At 45.7% G+C, this 15,847-nt stretch overlaps 1 protein-coding gene across 1 annotated transcript; it reads right to left on the minus strand.

Moving 5' to 3' along the window:
* Positions 1 to 11,620: 11,620 nt before the first annotated feature.
* LOC119295189 (F-box/kelch-repeat protein At2g44130-like) lies at positions 11,621 to 13,191 on the minus strand. The gene has a single exon (XM_037573545.1). The coding sequence runs from the start codon at positions 13,139 to 13,141 to the stop codon at positions 12,035 to 12,037; it is 1,107 nt and encodes a 368-aa protein (XP_037429442.1). The 5' UTR covers positions 13,142 to 13,191; the 3' UTR covers positions 11,621 to 12,034.
* Between the last annotated feature and the right edge of the window lie 2,656 nt (positions 13,192 to 15,847).

The raw sequence follows: 15,847 nt of genomic DNA on the forward strand, positions 1-15,847 counted from the left end.
GAAAAGGACTAAGGATATGTTTCTCTTATATGGAGGTGACAAAGAGCTCACTGTAAAAGGTTACGTTGATGCAAGCTTTGACACTGATCTGGACGATTCTAAATCGCAAACCGGATACGTGTTTACATTAAACGGTGGAGCTGTCAGTTGGTGCAGTTCTAAACAAAGCGTCGTAGCGGGATCTACATGTGAAGCGGAGTACATAGCTGCTTCGGAAGCAGCCAACGAAGGAGTCTGGTTGAAGGAGTTCATATCCGATCTAGGTGTCATACCTAATGCATCGGGTCCAATGAAAATCTTTTGTGACAATACTGGTGCAATTGCCTTGGCAAAGGAATCCAGATTTCACAAAAGGACCAAACACATCAAGAGACGCTTCAATTCCATCCGGGATCTAGTCCAGGTGGGAGACATAGAGATTTGCAAGATACATATGGATCTGAATGTTGCAGACCCGTTGACTAAGCCTCTTCCACGAGCAAAACATGATCAGCACCAAGGCTCCATGGGTGTTAGAATCATTACAGTGTAATCTAGATTATTGACTCTAGTGCAAGTGGGAGACTGAAGGAAATATGCCCTAGAGGCAACAATAAAGTTATTATTTATTTCCTTATAATCATGATAAATGTTTATTATTCATGCTAGAATTGTATTAACCGGAAACGTAATACATGTGTGAATACATAGACAAACAAAGTGTCACTAGTATGCCTCTACTTGACTAGCTCGTTAATCAAAGATGGTTATGTTTCCTAACCATGAACAATGAGTTGTTATTTGATTAACGAGGTCACATCATTAGTTGAATGATCTGATTGACATGACCCATTTCATTAGCTTAGCACACGATCGTTTAGTATGTTGCTATTACTTTCTTCATGACTTATACATGTTCCTATGACTATGAGATTATGCAACTCCCGTTTGCCGGAGGAACACTTTGGGTGCTACCAAACGTCACAACGTAACTGGGTGATTATAAAGGAGCATTACAGGTGTCTCCAAAGGTAGATGTTGGGTTGGCGTATTTCGAGATTAGGATTTGTCTCTCCGATTGTCGGAGAGGTATCTCTGGGCCCTCTCGGTAATACACATCACATAAGCCTTGCAAGCATTACAACTAATATGGTAGTTGTGAGATGATGTATTACGGAACGAGTAAAGAGACTTGCCGGTAACGAGATTGAGCTAGGTATTGGATACCGACAATCGAATCTCGGGCAAGTAACATACCGATAACAAAGGGAACAACGTATGTTGTTATGCGGTCTGACCGATAAAGATCTTCGTAGAATATGTAGGAGCCAATATGGGCATCCAGGTCCTGCTATTGGTTATTGACCGGAGACATGTCTCGGTCATGTCTACATTGTTCTCGAACCCGTAGGGTCCGCACGCTTAAGGTTACGATGACAGTTTCATTATGAGTTTATGCATTTTGATGTACCGAAGGTTGTTCGGAGTCCCGGATGTGATCACGGACATGACGAGGAGTCTCGAAATGGTCGAGACGTAAAGATTGATATATTGGAAGCCTATGTTTGGACATCGGAAGTGTTCCGGGTGAAATCGGGATTTTACCGGAATACCGGGAGGGTTACCGGAACCCCCCGGGAGCTATATGGGCCATAGTGGGCCTTAGTGGAAAAGAGAAGAGGCAGCCCTAGATGGGCTGCGCCCCCCCCCCCTTCCCCTAGTCCTATTAGGACTAGGAGAGGTGGTCGGCCCCCTCCTCCTCTTTTCCCCTCCGAGGAATCCTAGTTGGACTAGGATTGGAGGGGGAATCCTACTCCCAGAGGGAGTAGGACTCTCCTGCGCCTCCCCCCTTGGCCGGCCAGCCTCCCCTCCTCTCCTCCTTTATATACGGAGGCAGGGGACACCTCTAGACACACAAGTTGATCCACGTGATCTATTCCTTAGCCGTGTGCGGTGCCCCCTGCCACCATATACCTCGATATTACTGTAGCGGAGTTTAGGCGAAGCCCTGCTGCTGTAGTTCATCAAGATCATTAGCACGCCATCGTGCTGAGGGAACTCTTCCCCGACACTTTGCTGGATCGGAGTCCGGGGATCGTCATCGAGCTGAACGTGTGCTCGAACTCGGAGGTGCCGTAGTTTCGGTGCTTGATCGGTTGGATCGTGAAGACATACGACTACTTCCTATACGTCGTGTCATCGCTTCCGCAGTCAGTCTGCGTTGGGTACGTAGACAACACTCTCCCCCTCGTTGCTATGCATCACATGATCTTGCGTGTGCGTAGGAAATTTTTTGAAATTACTACGAAACCCAACAAAAACTCAATTCATCACAAGAGAGTAGAGGGGGAGAAACATCATAAGATCCAACTATAATAGAAAAACTCGCGATACATCAAGATCGTGCCATAGAGAGAACACGAGAGAGAGAGAGAGATCAAACACATAGCTATTGGTACATACCCTCAGCCCCGAGGGTGAACTACTCCCTCCTTGTCATGGATAGCATCGGGATGACGAATATGGCCATCGGTGAGGGATCCCCCCTCCGGTAGGGTGCCGGAACAGGGTTCTGAGAGGTTTTTGGTGGCTACAGAGGCTTGCAGCGGCGGAACTCCCGATCTATTGTTCGCTTCGATGTTTTTAGGGTACATGGGAATATATAGGCGAAAGAAGTCGGTTGGGGGAGCCACGAGGGGCCCACGAGATAGGGGGCGTGCCCAGTAAGGGGGCGCGCCCCCCACACTCGTGGCCACCTCGAAACTTCCTTGACTTCAACTCCAAGTCTCCTGGATTGCTTCCGTTCCAAAAATAACGCTCCCGAAGGTTTCATTCCGTTTGGACTCCGTTTGATATTCCTTTTCTTCGAAACACTAAAATAGGCAAGAAAACAGCAACATGGGTTGGGCCTCCGGTTAATAGGTTAGTCCCAAAAATAATATAAAAGTGTATATAAAGCCCATAAACATCCAAAACAGATAATATAATAGCATGGATGCTTCATAAATTATAGATACGTTGGAGACGTATCAGCAGTGTCTAGAGTTTTACTAGCATATTGAATAACATTTAATTTCTTATCAACTCTTTGTCCTAGAACAGCCCCTACAGCATAATCGCTAGCATCACACATAATTTCAAATGGTAAGTTCCAATCAGGTGGCTGAATAAGTGCAGAAATCAAAGCTTTCTTAAGTATTTCAAATGCTTCCACACAATCATCATCGAAGACAAAAGGAATATCTTTTTGCAATAAATTAGTCAGAGGCCTAGAGATTTTAGAAAAGTCCTTAATGAACCTCCTATAAAAACCGGCATGACCACGGAAACTTATTATACCTTTAATGTCCTTAGGACACGGCATCTTTCCAATAGCATCAACCTTAGCTTTATCAACTTCAATACCTTTTTCGGAAATTTTATGCCCCAATACAATGCCTTCATTAACCATAAAGTGGCACTTCTCTAAGTTCAAAACAAGACTAGTATCTTCGCATCTCTGCAAAACTCGTTCAAGGTTGCTCAAGCAATAATCAAAAGAGGATCCATAAACGGAGAAATCATCCATGAATACCTCACAAATCTTTTCACAAAAGTCAGAGAATATAGCCATCATGCATCTTTGAAAGGTAGCAGGTGCATTACATAAACCAAAAGGCATACGTCTATAAGCAAAAGTACTGAAAGGGCAAGTAAAAGTAGTCTTTGCTTGATCATCCGCTGACACAGGTATTTGAGAGAAACCAGAATAACCATCTAGAAAGCATAAATGTGTATGTTTGGATAGTCTTCTAGCATTTGATCAATAAAAGGTAGAGGGTAATGATCTTTTTTAGTAGCTTTATTTAATTTACCGAAATCAATTACCATCCTATAACCTGTAATAATTCTTTGCAGGATCAATTTATCTTTATCATTAGGAACGATAGTAATACCTCCCTTCTTAGGGACACAATGGACAGGACTTACCCACTGACTATCAGCAACGGGATAAATTATACCTACCTCAAGGAGCTTTAGTATTTCTTTTCTTACCACTTCTTTCATCTTAGGATTTAATCGTCGTTGGTGATCAATAACTGGTTTGGCGTCTTCTTCGAAATTTATTTTGTGTTGGCATAAAGTGGGACTAATGCCCTTAAGATCATCAAGAGTATATCCAATAGCAGCATGGTGCTTCTTCAGAGTTTTCAATAATCTTTCCTCTTCCTGCTCTGAAAGGTTAGCACTAATAATAATAGGATATATCTTCTTTTCATCAAGATAAGCATATTTCAGAGTATCAGGTAATGGTTTAAGCTCAAACACGGGATCACCCTTGGGTGGAGGGGGTCCCCTAGGATTTCAACAGGTAAGTTGTGTTTCAAAATAGGATCCTATTTAAAGAATACTTCATCTATCTCCCTTCTTTCATTCATAAACATATCATTTTCATGGTCTAGCAAATATTGTTCTAAAGGATCATTAGGAGGAACGGCAATAGAAGCAAGACCAATAATTTCATCCTTACTAGGCAATTCTTTATCATGGGGTTGTCTACGAAATTTAGCAAAATTAAACTCATGAGACATATCCCCTAAGCCAATTGTAAAAACATCCTTTTCGCAATCAATCTTAGCATTAACAGTATTCAAGAAGGGTCTACCAAATATAATGGGAAAAAGTTATCTTGTGGGGAACCAAGAACAAGAAAATCAGCAGGGTATTTAACTTTCCCACACAAGACTTCAACATCTCTAACAATCCCAATTGGTGAAATAGTATCTCTATTTGCAAGCTTAATAGTAACCTCAATATCTTCTATCTCACCAGGTGCAATGTCATGCATGATTTCTTTATATAAGGAATGAGGTATTGCACTAGCACTAGCACCCATATCACATAAGCCATGATAACAATGATCTCCTATTTTAATAGAAATAACAGGCATGCCTACAATAGGTCTATGTTTCTTAGCATCAGATCTAGCAATGTTAGCAGCCTGTTCACAGAAATAAATAACATGCCCATCAATATTAACAGCCAAGAGATCTTTAACCATAGCAATACTAGGTTCAACTTTAATTTGCTCAGGAGGTGTATATATTCTAGTATTACTCTTATGAACCATAGTTGAAGCTTTAGCATGATCTTTTATCCTGGCAGGAAAAGGTGGTTTCTCAACATAACTAGTAGGAACAATAGGATCATTATAACTGATAGTCTTTTCTTCAACTGTAACAGGTGCAACTACTTTTACTTCAGTGGGAGGATTATATTTAAACCACTTCTCCTTAGGGAGATCAACATGAGTAGCAAATGATTCATAGAAAGAAGCTACTATCCCAGAGTCAAGTCCATATTTAGTGCTAAATCCACGAAAAGCATCGGTATCCATAAAAGATTTAACACAATCAAACTTAGGTGTCATACCTGACTCCTTACCATCGTCGGAATCCCAATCTTCAGAGTTGCGTTTAATAATTTCCAATAAATCCCACTTGAATTCAATAGTCTTCATCATATAAGAGCCAGCACAAGAAGTATCAAGCATGGTGCGATTGTTGAGAGAAGGCCGAGCATAAAAGTTTTGAATAATCATTTCTCTTGAGAGCTCATGATTGGGGCATGAATATAGCATTGACTTAAGCCTCCCCCAAGCTTGAGCGATGCTTTCTCCTTCGCGAGGCCAAAAATTATATATATAATTACGATCATGATGAACAAGATGCATAGGATAAAACTTCTGGTGAAATTCCAATTTCAATCGTTTATAGTCCCAAGATTCCATATAATCACATAGCCTATACCATGTCAATGTATCTCCCTTCAAAGATAAAGGGAAGACCTTCTTCTTAACAACAACATCGGGCATACCTGCAAGCTTAAATAATCCACAAACTTCATCCACATAGATAAGGTGTAAATCGGGATGCAATGTTCCATCTCCTACAAAGGGATTAGCTAGCAGTTTCTCTATCATACCTGAAGGAATTTCAAAGTAAAAATTTTCAGTAGGTTCAGTAGGTTGAGGAGCAACTCTTTGCTCTACTGTTCGGGGTGAAGATACCCCGAACAGGCCCCTCAAAGGATTAGTTTCCATAGTAACAAGTGACAGTAAATTTTAGCACACTATATAAATGTTTCCTTACCAAGTTCCACTCACCCAAGGCGCTTCACTCCCCAGCAACAGCGCCAGAAAAGAGTCTTGATGACCCACAAGTGTAGGGGATCTATCGTAGTCCTTTCAATAAGTAAGAGTGTCGAACCCAATGAGGAGCAGAAGGAAATGACAAACGGTTTTTAGTAAGGTATTCTCTGCAAGCACTGAATTGTAGGTAACAGATAGTTTTGTGATAAGATAATTTGTAATGGGTAACAAGCAATGAAAGTAAATAAGGTGCAGCAAGGTGGCCCAATCCTTTTTGTAGCAAAGGACAAGCCTGGACAAGTTCTTATATAGAGAAAAGCGCTCCCGAGGACACATGGGAATTATCGTCAAGCTAGTTCACGCTCATATGATTCGTGTTCGTTACTTTGATAATTTGATATGTGGGTGGACCGGTGCTTGGGTACTGCCCTTTCTTGGACAAGCATCCCACTTATGATTAACACCTATTGCAAACATCCGCAACTACAAAAGAAGTATTAAGGTAAACCTAACCATAGCATGAAACATATGAGTCCAAATCAGCCCCTTATGAAGCAACTTATAAACTAGGGTTTAAGCTTCTGTCACTCTAGCAACCCATCATCTACTTATTACTTCCCAATGCCTTCCTCTAGGCCCAAATAATGGTGAAGTGTTATGTAGTCGACGTTCACATAACACCCCTAGAGGAGAGACAACATACATATCATCAAAATATCGAACGAATACCAAATTCACATGACTACTAATAGCAAGACTTCACCCATGTCCTCAGGAATAAACGTAACTACTCACAAAGCATATTCATGTTCATAATCAGAGGGGTATTAATATGCATTAAGGATCTGAACATATGATATTCCACAAAATAAACCAACTAACATCAACTACACGGAGTAATCAACACTAGTAGCAACCCACAGGTACCAATCTGAGGTTTTGGTACAAAGATTGGATACAAGAGATGAACTAGGGTTTGAGAGGAGATGGTGCTGGTGAAGTTGTTAATGGAGATTGACCCCCTCCCGATGAGAGGATCGTTGGTGACGATGATGGTGATGATTTCCCCCTCCCGAAGGGAAGTTTCCCCGACAGAACAGCTCCGCCGGAGCCCTAGATTGGTTCCGCCAAGGTTCTGCCTCGTGGCGGTGGAGTTTCGTCCCGTATGATTTTTTCTGATTTTTTCCAGGGTAAAAGACTTCATATAGCAGAAGATGGGCACCGGAGGGCTTCCAGGTGGCCCACGAGGTAGGAGGCGCGCCTAGGGGGGTAGGGCGCGCCTCCCACCCTCGTGGCCAGGGTGTGGGCCCCCTTTGGTACTTCTTTCGCTCAATATTTATTATTAATTCCAAAAATGACTTTCTTGGAGTTTCAGGACTTTTGGAGCTGTGCAGAATAGGTTTCCAATATTTGCTCCTTTTCCAGCCCAGAATCCCAGCAGCTGGTATTCTCCCTCTTCATGTAAACCTTGTAAAATAAGAGAGAATAGCCATAACTATTGTGACATAACGTGTAATAACATCCCATACTGCAATAAATATTGATATAAAAGCATGATGCAAAATGGACGTATTAACCCACCATTTTTTGTCCTAGTTGCAAGTCAACCATTGACATGCAACCTTTTTCTGGTGGGGAGGCACAACCATTTTTCACCCAGTTGCAACTCCACTCCCAACATGATACCTAGTCCAATGTTTTCCTAGTTGTAAAATGACCCTCAATATGCTACTCAGGGCCACTCATTTTTTTTCCTAGTTGCAACTCCAGACTCATATGTAATTTGGGTGCCCCAGTTGCAAGTTCACCCTCAATATGCAACTAGTACCAGACCCATTTTTGACCCACTCGCAAGTCCACCCTTGACACGCAACTTAGAGCCCAACCCTTTTTGTCCCAGATGCAACTCCACTTCAACATGTAGTTGGCCAGGCCACCATTTTTCTTGTCCTAGTTGCAACTTCACCCCGACATGCAACTTGGGGCCCTGTCTTTTTTACTTGAAAGGCCACCCTCGACACGCAATCGGGGCGCTGACTCTTTTTGTCCCAGTTGCAACTTCACACCATAACATGCAACTAGGGGAACCCTTTATTTGTCCTTGTTGCAAATCCACCCTAGTTACGTAATTGGGACCTAACCATTTTTGTTTGAAATTGCAAGCCCACCCTTGACATTCAACTCGGGGTGGGGGAGGGGACGATGAAATTTCCCCCAGTTGCAACTCCACCTTTGACAAGCAATTGAGGGGGCCACCTTTTTCGTTCCAGTTGTAAGCCCACTCCCGATATGCAACTAAGCTTGACCATATTGTCCGATTTGCATGTCCACCCTCGACACGCAACTGGTGACCAATTTGTCCCAGTTAGCATGCAATTGGACCCACCCTTTTATTGGTATGACACATGTTTTTGTCCCAGTTGCAAGTCCAAACAATGACACGCAACTAGGGCCCAACTGTTTTCTTTGTCCCAACTGCAACTCCATCCCCAATATACAATTGGGGGCCCATCTTTTTTTCCTAGTTGCAAGTCTATCCTTGATACGCAACTGGGGCCCGATCAGTTTTGTCATGGTTGACGTCATCCTCAATATGCAATTGGGGGCCTGGCCCATTTTTGTACTTGTTGCAACTCCAGCCTTTATACGCAATGGGGGGACCGATCAATTTTTCTCCCAGTTGCAAGTACACTCTCGACTTGCAACTCGGCCCGAATATTTCTTTTTCCTAGTTGTGAGTCTATCATTGACTCACAATTGGTCTCAATCTGGCGCCAACCTTTGTTTGCCTCAGTTGCAAGTTCCCCCTCAACTCGCTACGGAGCCTAACCCCTTTTTTTGCCTTAGTTACAAGTCCACCCTCGACTCACAATTAACCCCAAAGTTTTTTTGTCTCAGTTGTAGGTTCACAATCGAATGGCAACTGGGCTCCATCTGGGCCCGACCCTTTTTGCCTTAGTTGCAAGTCTACCCTCGACTCGCAACCAAGCTCGATTCCTATTTTTCTGCTTCAGTTGCAAGTCCACCCTTGACTCATAACTAGGCCCAAAGTTTTTTTGTCCGAGTTGCAAGTCAACCATTGACTCGGAACTGGGTCTAACCATTTTTTCCTTAGTTGCAAAGTCACCATCAACTTGCAACTTGGTCAAACCCCTTTATTTTACCTCCCTTGCAAGTGCATCCTCGACTCGTAACTCGGCCCGATATTTTTCCGTCGAGACAACCTAAAATATCTATCTTTCTACTTCATCAAATAACTCGCTAATTGTTTTTTTGTTCTTTTTCAGTTCCAAACATAATTACACATATGTATGGTTTTGTTCTCACAAGAAAAAAGAAAAACCTTAAAATGTATAGTTGACTGAAAAACAAAATAATATGGTTTTCTTGTTTCTCCTTTGCTCTTTGACACTATTTTTTTTTATTTTCTATTTTGCAATCCTACATTCAAATTTGGTGTGATACTAATATGCATATTTTCTATTTTTGAATTTGCCGTGAAAATATTTTGAATTCACGAACATTTCCTGAACCTGTGAAAATTTGTTATATACGGGAATTTATTTTCAATTCATCAACATCTTTAGGAATTTACAAACATTTACTCATTTATCTAATACATGCACATTTATCGAATTAGTGAACATTTTTTGAATTTACTACAATATGTTTCAAATTCTTGAACAATTGTAAAATTCATGATTTTTTTCAAAAAAACATTTTTTAATTCATGAACATTTCCCTGGTTTTCTTACCAGTATTTTATTTTTCTCTTCTATCATTTTATTTATTTTTGGAAGTGTTCAGCCTACATTTTAAATTTGTTCAATGTATATTGTAAAAGTCTCACCGTATATATTTATAAAAAGTTCTCCTTACATAGAAAAAGGCTTCAATGTAAACTGAAAAGGTTCATCATATATTAAATATTAGTTGAATGTGCATTTGAAAAAATGTCACTATATATTAAGAAATTGTTCGGTGTGTGTTTGGAACAAGACAATCACCGTATATGAAAGAGTGTTCAGTGTGTATTTGAAAAATATTCAACATATATTAGAACAATGCTTATAATACAAAAAATTATAAAAAGCTTAAAAAATAAAAGAAACCCAGAAGAAAAACTAAACTTGGAACAGGAAAAGAAAAATCAAAAAAGGACAGGGGCGACACAAATCGTATGTGGTACTATGTTTTTTTAGGAGAGTATGGAGTACTACGTACGCTAGGCTACACTGGTTAGTGATGACGGCCGTAGAGTGATGGGAGGCGCGCGCTGGGCCTGGGTCATGCGAGGGTGCTATGGGCAACTCCTTTAGCGCTCACGAAAAAGAAAAAAAGACAAGGCCTACAAAAAGGAAAAAAAATGCCATAAACAGGTGATGATATACTTAAATGTGACATAACTATGTCATATCGGGACGAGGCCTAGCCACACCCTAAACTATATTCCTCTCTTTGATTAATTATTAATGAGAAAATATTTAGCCTCCGTTTAAAAAAACATGTATTGACGCGCAAGAACCAACCCAAGGATGTTCTCTGGAGCTTTCACGAAAGGATCGAGGTCGCAGAGCAACCACTAGCGGTGTTCGTTTCCCAGACGCCACAAAGACTGCATATCTCAGCTTGTCTGCATCAAGAAGCAACAAAACACGGACGCCATCATGCCTGTCATCCTCCTTTGGCCTATGTCCCGTTGCAAAGAAAGAAAAGAACCTCATCTATTGTCTAACAAGGAGTGTATGTCATACTAGCAGGGTTACATACATCAAGCTACCAGGTGACACTCATGGAAAGCAATCCAAACTTGATGAGAAAAAACATACATCAAGCTGGCAGATTCACTGAGAATGTGGTAATCGGTAGGGTAGCACAGAAGAGAAGAAGAACCGATCGTCCTCGCAATCGATCTCATTGGGATTGCGCAGCATGGCACGATACCCGTGCGTCCCCCGCAAATTTCACGTTGCCCATGCCAAGATGATGGATGGATGGATGCAGCTAACAGCAACCTAGCGGCGTCAGGACCCTCACGATAATAAAAGTCGGTACAGTAGAGGGCCGTGCGTGCTAGTAGATGGGCAAGCGGTCCAAAACCGTGGGCCAAGCACGGACGCCATAATCGGTGGCGACCTCAACTCCGTTCGTTCCTATCCTTGGATGGCGACGTGGGAGGAGAAACGGATGTGGACGGATAGCTAGCCGGCTTTGCTGTTGCGTGGAGTGCGAGGCCTCACCTAGTAGAAAGAATCGGCTGGCAAGGTCAGCTCCTCTTCGGGTTCAGCAGCCGGGGCGGCGGCGGCGAGTACCAATTGAATAGGACGCGAGATAGTAGTATGAAAATTGAAAATTGTATGGAAAGAAACGTAAAGATGATTGCTCGACGGCGGCGAGCCACCGGCATCGACATCGAGAGGTGTGTTCTTCAGCCGCGAAACGGATGGACATTTGAGATGGCGTACCAGCCTTTGTGAGCTGCAGCAGCAGAACTGGGTCTGGACAGAACTATGGAGGAACCACATGATATGATCTTCCAACTCACAATAATATGTACAGCGACTCATTGCTAATATCATAGAACCAAAACACCACGCTGTCTCAACAACAGAAATGGCAGGCTGTCTCAACAGCAAAAGAGGGGAGGGAGGAAAGTTCACAACCATGATGACTAGAGTGCACAGATCTGACAAGCTACAATCCTCTAGCTATTTTTGTTGTTTTCTTCTTGGCGATGATGCCTCCTGTTTTTTTCTTCTTTTTTCCTGGCGATGATTCTTCCGGGAAGCGCAGATCTCAGGCGATGAGATCGCGGATCTCAGATCCATCAATGGCAAAAGCACTGCAACTCAAGAACATGCATACATACTCGCTAGTAGTAGTAGTGGTCTTCTTGGTCGGGAGCGGCGCCGGAGAAGGCTCTCATCACACGCGGACGGATGCCAGGGAGAAGACGAAGCCGGCGAACTGCGGCGGAGGGCGCACCACGGTCCAGTTCTTGGACTTCACGTCGAACACCCACAGCGCGTGCCCGCCGCCGCCTCCCTCGGACTCGATGGCGCCGGTCACCACGACGCGCTCGCCGCCGCCGACGGCGACCGCGCGCGCCGTGCCGGCCTTGAGACCTGGCGGGTAAGGGCCCACCTCGAGCCAGCCCCGGCGCTCCCCGCGCCACTCCATCACGGCCGTGCCCTCGATGCACCACACGCGGCCGCGCACCACCACGTGAGCCGCCGACGGCGGGGCGCGCACGCGCTCCAGGCGGCGCCACTCGCGGGTCGCCGGGTCGAACCACTCGGCGTCCCGCTCGAACCCTCCCTGGCGCCCCGTGCGGTACCCGCTCACGGCAAGGAACCGGTCGCCGGCGACGGTGGCCATGCCGTCGCACTCGTCGCGCTCCTCCGACATGTCCGGGAGCGGGTCCCAGCCGTCGGCCTCCGCGTCGTACGCCTCGGCCGTCTTCAGCGCGTTCTTGAGCTTGTCGTGCCCGCCGGCGACATAGATCTTGCCCCCCGCCTCGGCGCACGCGAAGAAGGAGCGCGCGGACCGCATCGGCGCGCCGCGGCGCCAGACGCCGGTGGTGGCGTCCAGGACGTTGACGTCCGCCACGGGCTCGAAGGTGTTGGGGTCCCAGCCGCCCATCACCGCGACGCGGGTGCCCACGGCCGCGCACTGGGCGAACATCGGCACCGGCGGCGCCGAGCTCTCGCGGTGCCACTCCCCGGTGGTGACGTTGTACACGGCCACGCCGTACGCCGGGGTGTTCTCGGGCGCCCCACCGTCCCCGGCAACCGGGTTGCCAAACTGCATGAGAAAGACCAGATCCTCGTTGGCTCCGGCCTCGGCGCGCGCCAGGGCGAAGTCCGGGGCGGCGGCGGCGCTCCTCCAGCCGCGGCACACGCGGCGCATCGAACGGTAGGATCCGTGCGGGACGCGCGCCAGGCAGTCGACGGCGATGTCGTCGGGCATCCCCGGGATGAGGTCGATGTGCTCGGCCTCCCACTCTTGGACACGGCTCTTTGGGTTCATCATTCTTGTGACTTTGTGTGAGCTTTTGCTTCTGGTTCTGGATGCCTCTCTCCGTCCATGGGAGAGAGCATAAATAGAAGCCTGGCGGAGCTACGGGACACGCATATTGATTGGGCCCTATGTGACAGCTGGTAGACAGATGAAAAAAAAGCAATATTTTTCTTTTTGAAGTTGAGAAAGCAACAGCTTATGTTAAAGCAATTGCAAGCGGCTGTTTTTCTGACGGATTTGTGTGCGGTTTCTTCTTCGTGGAGAAGCTTGATGCATGTGTTGTTTAATGTGATACTCTAACTGAATGCCCTTTTCAATAATTGGACAATGTATTTGTGTCCTGGGGAGTGACTTTTCGATTGTTTGTCTTTTTCTTTTCTTTTTCGAGTTGATGATTCATTGTATTGATCACAACGAAAGCAGGATGAGAACTGTAAAATTTGATCCTTTATATTGAGAATGAATTAATACCAAAGTTGATGTCGACCGCTAAGTGCAAACCATTGGTGTCCAGTTTTATAATTGATAGTAGAAGACTCGATGCGAAACACATCGAAGTCTTCTTTGTTTATAGCCTTTTGATTTTAGAGTGAGAAAACCTATTGATTGTGCCCGTAATTTATCTTCAAGGGATAATATCACACACTATGTGCAGTAGGCACATAAGTTTTACACAAAATCATCGCATCATGCGACAATGAATGTTAGTAACGAAAGAGAGATTTTGTGCACAATTGTATAATGATGATCTGACATCCTATTGTCCAATAGTCGGTGTAGATTTTACGTTAAACCACTACATCAACCATACGAAGATAGGTCATCTTCATCGCCGACCCTCAAACCTCCCATAATCGTCCGGACAACGGAAGTCATCCGAGCGGGCATGTATTGGTCCATGGCGTGGTTCGGACGCGTTTTCTCCCGTAAACCGGAGACAAACGTGGGGAGGTTTGCGGGAGTCCGGACCGCTCCCAAGCCTGTTTCTAACTGCCATGGCCCACCAAAAATCCCTCCCTCCTCCTGTCGGGGTTACGATCCTGACAATGAGTATAAAGGGTACGAAAGAAAGGGCAGAGCCTAGCTACGGCGCATGTGTAACACTCAGTGTTTAACGAGTTCAGGCCCCTCTCGGTGCAGGTAACAGCCCTACGTCTCGTGCCCTGAGGCCTGGCTTTTCTTGATGGGTATAGTTACAAAGATTGCTTAACCTCGACTCAGGAGGAGGAGTGCAACTTATATAGAGTGCATCGCAGCTCCACGCTCTCCACATCGCCAGGGCACTAAATGCTATTAATTACAGCAGTTACAGGTGTAAAGAGCCTCAACTACAGCAGTTACAGGTAACGGTAGTCTTGACTCCATTTTAAGGACGACTTTAGGATTCCTCGACCATTGTAGCTCCCACGTCGTCCTTTCGTCCCTCTAGTCCGAGTGATGGTAGCCTGGCCGAGTGACGGGTGGTCGTCCGAGTGTTGTCGAGGTGTCCGAGTGGACCTCATGATATACACATTCAGTGCTAGTATGGTCCAGGGACCTACCAAAGATGGTGTGGGGCTCCAGGTGGGCCCCGTATGCTGGGTCCTTGACCCTACCTGTAGTAGGTGATCTCATCATTAGCCCCCGAATCAGTTGAGGTTTCGTCGGACAAGCGGACCGATCCTTCGGTTAAGTCCGAGTGCTTCGGGGGCACTCGGAATATGTTTCCGAGTCGTGGTTCATTGCTCCTTAGACGAAAACACAACGGATTCTGGACTATAAGTTTTCCCGGATGACCGAGGGTTGTTGATCTTCGAGAAAACCTGGTGGCATTCATTTGTCTCTCGGAAGAGATAGACTTGGGGCCCGAGTGAGCGCATGCCATTAAAACTCGAGGGCGACGCCGGCGCGTGGTTTGATTCTCCGGAGAGATGCCACTCCTTATCCCACGGGAACGCCAGTGCAGACGTTCTATGAGTCCAGATTTACGAGCCATGCGCCATGGAGCCTAATGAAAGGGCCAAGTCAACCCGCGGAGGGGCGCTAAGCCCGTCTCATAGCAATCCCGAAGAAGACTTCAGTCGGTTGTTTTACGTGGCTGAGTGCACGGGTCCCCGTGGAGGATGGTCAGTCGGACTGACGTGTGTCCCTTAGGAAAGGAACTGCGGGTAATCAATTAGATCGATTTGCCCCAGAAATCTCAGGATTTGAATTTGTGTGTGTGTGCACAGAACGGTAACGGCGTGCGTTAGTAGGGCAAGTGGGGGCACGATGCCAAAAATTTCCCCATGAAATCCGCCACGTGCTATGGCTCCTCTGCACGATGCCCGGTTGCAAGCGTCGTCGATCCAGAGATCAGCGACGTAAGATCAGGCTTGCGATTTTGTTTGATATATAAAAGATTGGGGGGCAGAGGCTAGAACCCCAGATCCCCTTCTCTCTCCCTCGGCTCCTCCGCTTCCCCTTCCCACACGAGCACACAAAGCACCCGAATCCATGGCGAAAGAATCCACCGCCAAGGAGGAGAAAGTGAAGAAGGCTGTGAAGGCCACCTCCCTAGGTTCCGGCGTGACGGCTGGAGGTGCGTCGGGGGATTGGATCCCTTTGCACACCTTGACCAAGCGGCTGGAGGATCTTACTGCGAAGGGGCGCTCATCCCGTAGGACGGGTGGCGCCGTCCGAAGGCGGGGGAGGTCAAGCCGACGCCATAGGAGGGCGAGCGCGTCCTACTGGTCACCC

This window comes from Triticum dicoccoides, chromosome 4B (assembly GCF_002162155.2).
Source record: "Triticum dicoccoides isolate Atlit2015 ecotype Zavitan chromosome 4B, WEW_v2.0, whole genome shotgun sequence".
In the NCBI taxonomy this organism is placed as follows: domain Eukaryota; kingdom Viridiplantae; phylum Streptophyta; class Magnoliopsida; order Poales; family Poaceae; genus Triticum; species Triticum dicoccoides.

What these genes read in the sequence shown, in the direction of transcription:
- LOC119295189 (XM_037573545.1), bottom strand. Translation starts at nt 13,141, where the DNA reads ATGATGAACCCAAAGAGCCGTGTCCAAGAGTGGGAGGCCGAGCACATC.